We start from the raw sequence: 6,231 nt of genomic DNA, 5'->3' as shown, positions 1-6,231 counted from the left end.
TCATAATTGGTCATAAACATAATAAATGTCTAGAGAAGGCTTCTAGTCAAGGAAGCACACATATTTCACACAATGATACAAAAAAGTATAAAATCATTTGTACATGAAAATGCACCTGAAACTGGAGAATCTTTAATGATGAAAATAACCTTATAAAAATATAATAAAGAAGTAAAGGGACATGCACAAATAAAACATTATTAAGAACTATTTGTAAATTAAGGGGGAAATGTTACAAAGTTAATATAGATAGTGGGAGTACTAATAATATTGTATCTACAAATATGGTAGAAAAATTAAAACTAAAGAAAACCATACATCCCACTCCATACAAAGTATCATGGTTGTAGAAGGGACATGAGGTACTAGTTAACATGTAGTTAATGAGCAATGTGAAGTAGAATTTCCTATAGGACACTACAAAGGCTTTGTGATGTTATGCTTATGGATGTATGTCATGAGATATTTTTTTTTCTTGGTAAAACTATACTAATATATTATATACAGAAGTCAAAATTTACATCAGATCAAAACAGAAAGAACCAGGCACCTGATGTGTCAACCTGGAACAGCTGAGACTGCACCATTCAAAAGGACTAGACCATTCAAAAGAGCTAGCCCTCGCAGGGGTGCCAACCAAAAATCCAAATTATCCCGCGCAGGGGAGACTGACATAACCCAGACCATCAACAAAGTTTCTTGAACACAAACAAAAAGCACAGATGATGAAACTAAGCTAATACAGACAGCATTAGAGACCAAAAGACCAGACAAAAGAGCCATGTAGACCTTGAGCTAGGGTGTCTCTATTCTTCCAGTTGCACCTCCTCTACCCGGCACCATCAGTAAGCCTCCCTCTCCGTAGCAGTAGGGGCAGTTTCCATATGGATGTCTTCTGTTTTGCTAGTCCTCGCCTTCTGATCCAGCATGCTTTTCGAGACATTCTCCAGGTCTGTGGCAGGATCCTTTATTTCTTTCTCCGGGCCTGTAGCAGGATCCTTTGTTTCTTTCACCGTGCTGTAAGCATTCACCTGCCCACGATCGTCTAGAGAGTCATTGTCTTACTGGGAATTTTCAATGAATAGAACCGAAACGTGCGCACTGATCTGGGGGTTTTTCATAGAACTGCTGAAGTTAAAAATAGCAGAGCCAAAGGCGGGCAAGGAGGCCGAGCTCAAAGCACCAACGTCCATGAATTGACTAGATTGAAGGGGATTAGCTCCAATAGAGCGAATTCCATGACAATGACAACAGTGGGCAGAAGTATCAGCAACGGGAGTACGTGAAGTAACTCCCCTGGAGGTGCCTCGATGGCTAAGCATGCGCTGTCGAGGCCTCACCATCCTCGCAGGGACCGAAGGGATGAGACCCAGCTCCCGAGCGTGATACAACTCCTTCCTATGAGGAGAGCGAACAGACTGCGGAATAACCCAGACAGACAGCGTGAGGACCCCAACGGAGACGGAGAGGCAGGGCATCTGAGGTTGCAGAGACCTACCTGAAGGAAAAACCAGAAACATTCCCTGACCTGACGCAGTGACATGGTTTAGAACCTCAGCGACCTCAGCTTGGAATGCGGCCGCCATAACTGCAACCTCCAAGTGAGCCGAATAGCCGTGCAGGGCATTAACTCTGCTCTGCTGAATGGCCTTATACCAGCTTCCACTTATGCATGTACAAGCTTGAGCCCAAACGTCTGCCACGTGATGGCACATGGCCGGCATGTGGGCAGCGGTATACTCCCGTCCCATCCTAACTATCACCCGCATCCGGGGGAGCTGCATCTTTTTGGACCAGATGTGTGCATTCTTGAGCTTTGTCATGAGTCAAAATGGTATCCATTTGCCCAGTGAGTAGAGAGTTGTCATTTTCCACCCCCAAATTGGCCATGAAGTCGGCAACCTTGTTACCTTCCCTTTTTATGTGATTGAAGGTGATAGCTCTGTTTCTGTGGAGCTCAAGTTCTATGGCCTCCAATCTTGCTTCGAGCCTCCAGCTGGTAGCTATTTTCCTGGCATGAGATCCATTTAGGAGATGCTTGGCCATATTTATGAGGATCTGAGAGTCTCCTTCCACCTCCAGGGGATGGAAGTTATGACTCCATGCGAGAAGGAGTCCCTGCCATAGTCCCTCTAACTCAGCTGAGTTATTGGTGTCCCATCCAATGTTCCCGTAGTACAGCATCAGGGGTTCACCTTCATGATTCCTTATTATTCCGCCAAAGCCTGCAATTCCGGGATTCCCTTTTGAGGCGCCATCGAAGTTGAGCTTAAACGTGTGCTTTGGAGGGGGAGTCCAGGTAACTTTTTTTTGAATGCTGCTTTCAGAATGGCCTTGCTTGTGAGATCCTTGAGGAAGATGTATTTGCCAGTTTTCCAAAATGGCTTTCTCATTATCTAGAGTAGGCAAGTCCTCCCCCTTCCAAGATCTTAGCCTCAGAGTCTCTTGAAGATTTCTACAAAGCAGGTTCCAAATATTATCTATCGAGGAGCGCTGATTTTTGAATATGCGTTTATTTCGTTCCTTCCATATGCTCCATAGGAGCAACCCGGGAATTAGTTTCCATAGGTGATTGAGGATTTCACTCTTGTAAGGATCCCGTTGCCACTGACGTATTGAGTTGGTGATTTCATTCTCGAGTCTGCATCTTCTTTGACATCTGAAGCTGGCCTTTTCCCATAGCTGATTGGCCAAGGGACAGGAGTCTAGAAGATGTTGGAGAGTTTCCTCATGGGAGTTGCAATTAAAACAAATGGAGGGGCCATGAAAATTTCTGCTCCTGAGTTTGTCCCACGTTAGAATTCTCTGATGTCCTACCAGCCAAAGAAAATGGGAGATTTTGGGCCAAGAGCCAAAACTCCAGATTTTGCTCCAGATTGGGTCCTGGGGAGCAGAACTATTGCAAATGATTTTGTAGGCCTCAGATGTGGTGAAGGCTCCTTTAGGCTGGTATCCCCATCTTAGAATGTCTCTGCTTTCATCATATCTGATTCTTCTTTTGCACAGTTCCCTATCCATCTCCTCAACAATTTGGTGATCTCCATTTGTGATTACTTGGTTGCCCTATTTCCAAATCCTGAAGCCCTGCTCAGTTTCCTGAGTCCAGTACTGCCAAATATTTTCTTGCTGCTGCTCCTCCCTAATGAGGTTCGGTGGCAGGTTAAGTACTCGGCTGAGTTGAGGCATTTGATTCCAGGCATCTGTCCAGAATCTTGCAGTATTACCATTTCTTACCTCCCAAAAACTGTGCTTCTGAATCATTTGGAAGTGTTCTTTGGCTGCATTCCAAATTAGTGAGCCTTTATCATTGGGAGTGAACCTGATGAGCTCTTCCTGGGGTCGGTGATTGGCATACTTGGCCGTCCAAATTGTGACCCAAGGTTTTCCTGGGCTGGTGAGCCATTGCCACCATATTTTAGCTCCCATGATGGCGTTGCTATGCTCGGGATCTCTTAGGCCAATGCCCCCTTTTTCTCTGGGCTTGCAAACAGTGCTCCATTTTACCAGGGCCCATTTGCGATTGGTTGCAGTGTTTCCCCAGAGGAATCCTCGCTGAAGATTCCTTATTCTTTTTAGGACCCACTTTGGCGCAGCAAGGATGGAGAATAAGTATAGCGGCATTGCTTGAAGGACAGACTTTATGAGCACTGCGCGACTGGCTAAGTTCAGAGCTCTGTGCGACCATAGGTTGAGATGGGATTCGAGCTTCTCAATTAGATTACGCCAAGAGGAATGCTTGATGGCGGAGACCGTTAGGGGGGCTCCAAGGTACTTGGAGGGAAGAGTGGCAATAGGGAATCCCAAGATTCGGGCGATTGCAGTCTTAACAATAGGAGGGGTGTTAAAGAAAAAGATCTGCGATTTTGAGCTGTTTATGCTGGTTCCAGAGGCTTCAGAGAAGTCATTGAGCACGGCTTTAAATCTAGAGGCCTCCTGGACAGAGGGGTAACCGAAGAGCATAGTGTCATCTACAAACTGCTGATGGGAAATGGCAGGCGAGTGGTGAATGGAGAGGCCTTTGAGCTGTTGAGAGTGGAGGGCTCTTTTAATGTGACGACCCAGGCCTTCAGCCATTAAAACAAAGAGGAAGGGGGAGAGGGGATCTCCTTGCCTGATTCCACGGGAGGGAGAGAAGGGGCGAGAGGGGATCCCATTCACGAGAATGGAGAAGAAGGAGGAGGAGATTAGACTCATAATCATGTGGATCCATATGGGGCTGAATCCGAAAGAAATTAGCATTTGCTGTATGTAAGTCCAACTGAGCTTATCAAATGCTTTAGAAAGATCAAGTTTTAGGAGCATACCTGCCTGTTTTGAGTGCTTGAGTGAGTGCATGATCTCATGCGAGAGGATAATGCCATCCATAATCTATCTGCCTTCCACATATCCAGACTGTTCCGGAGAAATGAGCAGTGATAAGAGGGGCTTTAACCTGTTTGCAATGACTTTAGAGATGACTTTGTATATGACGTTGCAGAGAGAAATCGGCCTGAATTTGTCCGGGGTGATTGATTCCTCCTCTTTAGGGATTATGGCAATGAAAGTAGAGTGAGGGAAGCACCCAATGATGTGCTCGCAATTCCTCTACCACTTGCCAGACTTCCAATTTTATCAGCTCCCAGAAATTGTGGAAGAAAGTAGTGGTGAAGCTGTCTGGGCCACGAGCTTTTCCATCTTTGAGCTGGGCCATAGCGATATCCACTTCCTGAGTTAGAATTGGACGAAGGAGAAGTTCATTGTGTTCCTCCGTGATTAGTTTTGGCACATTGTGTGTGATTCTTTCAATTGCAGGTCGCCTGTCAATTTCAGGCTCTTGATGAACTTGCTTCAAGTGATTAAGGAATTCCTTCTCAATTTCCTCATATTGTTCTACCCTTTCCCCTCCTTGTTTTTGAATAAAAGGGATGTTATTGCACATTCTTCGTTGAATAGTGGTTCGGTGGAAGAACTTGGTGTTTCATTTGCCCTCTTTCAACCATCTAATCCTGGACTTTTGCTTCCAATATATCTCCTCCTTTCTTCTCTCCTCCAGCTGATTCTCGATGCGCTGCTCCTCCTCAAGGGTTCTTTCTGTGTGTCCTCCTGTTCTTGTTTCTTGCTGTAGTTCCGCCAGATCTTTTTGAAGATCATGTTGTGCCTTGAAAATGTTTCCGAAGGTCTCACTATTCCATCGCTTTAAGTTGAGTTTTAGATGTTTGAGTTTCTGTTGGAATTGGTAAATATTGGAGCCTTCTGGCGGGATGAAGGTTGTCCAAGTTGTGTTAACAAAGTCTTTGAAGGAGGGATGGGTAAACCAGAATTCCTCGAAGCGAAAAGGTCTTCTTGTGGCACTGCCAGGACGTTGCCATTGAAGAGCAATAGGCCAGTGATCCGATCCTGAGTGTGGAAGAATGGCCGCTGATATGTCTCCTCCCAGATGAATCGAGTTGTCTGAAATTAGAAACCGATCCAGTTTGGAGGCAATTTGATGCCTTCCTGCTCTTCGATTGCTCCACGTAAAAGTGCCATTACAGAAATGCAGATCTATTAGAGAGGTGTTCTGGATGAAGTCTTTGAAATGGGTGTTTTCCTGTTCCAATCTATTTCTTCCCCCAATCTTTTCCTCCAATTTGGTAATCATGTTAAAATCCCCCCCTATAATCCATAGCGGGTACCTTCTATTGAAGTTTAGAGCTTCTATGGTGTTGAGGAGAGCAATTTTGTTTCCTGCTTCCTGTGGGAAGTAGACATTCGAGAGATTTCCATGAATATTAGTGCCAATAATGTGGAACGCAGCCTGGATTAGATGATGAGAAGCATGAAAGTATGAGAGAGTAAGCGCTTGAGAGTTCCAAGCAATGGCTAGCCCCCCAGATGCACCAGATGCATCCACAACCACCAATTGACAACCTGGCCAAGCCTTAGAGAGGATAGTACCTAGAGTTGAGCTATTACATTTGGTCTCCTGGAGAAAGCATATTTGCGGCTTTTCCATTTTTATCATATTTTTTAACATTCTGAGTTTTCCTGGGCTATTGAGCCCCCTTAGGTTCCATGAAATGAGCTTCATGATTCACTATTGGTAGAGGGCTTATAGTACTTCGTCAGCTTAGCATACCTGCCTGAGTCCACCAGGATTTTCCCTCTCACTATTGTTCATTGGAGATCAGTTCTTCTTCCCCTTTTTTTGGAATCTTTTGGGGGAAGGCCTATATCCCATTGACTTCCTGATTCGATGCCAAGATGATACTG

The 6,231-nt window shown here is 45.0% G+C and overlaps 1 protein-coding gene across 1 annotated transcript; it reads right to left on the bottom strand.

Annotated features, from left to right (window-relative positions):
* Nucleotides 1-4,957: 4,957 nt before the first annotated feature.
* Nucleotides 4,958-5,974, bottom strand: LOC149226563 (uncharacterized). Its single transcript, XM_089380234.1, has one exon. The coding sequence runs from the start codon at nucleotides 5,972-5,974 to the stop codon at nucleotides 4,958-4,960; it is 1,017 nt and encodes a 338-aa protein (XP_089236360.1).
* Nucleotides 5,975-6,231: the final 257 nt, after the last annotated feature.

Source organism: Pinus tabuliformis, chromosome J, assembly GCF_031772625.1.
Source record: "Pinus tabuliformis cultivar Carrire ecotype Pingquan chromosome J, CPIR1, whole genome shotgun sequence".
Lineage (NCBI taxonomy): Eukaryota > Viridiplantae > Streptophyta > Pinopsida > Pinales > Pinaceae > Pinus > Pinus tabuliformis.
This window is presented reverse-complemented; position numbering and strand designations above follow the sequence as displayed.

Bases quoted from the DNA above. Each gene is read 5' to 3' on its own strand.
- LOC149226563 (XM_089380234.1), bottom strand. From the start codon at position 5,974: ATGGAAAAGCCGCAAATATGCTTTCTCCAGGAGACCAAATGTAATAGC.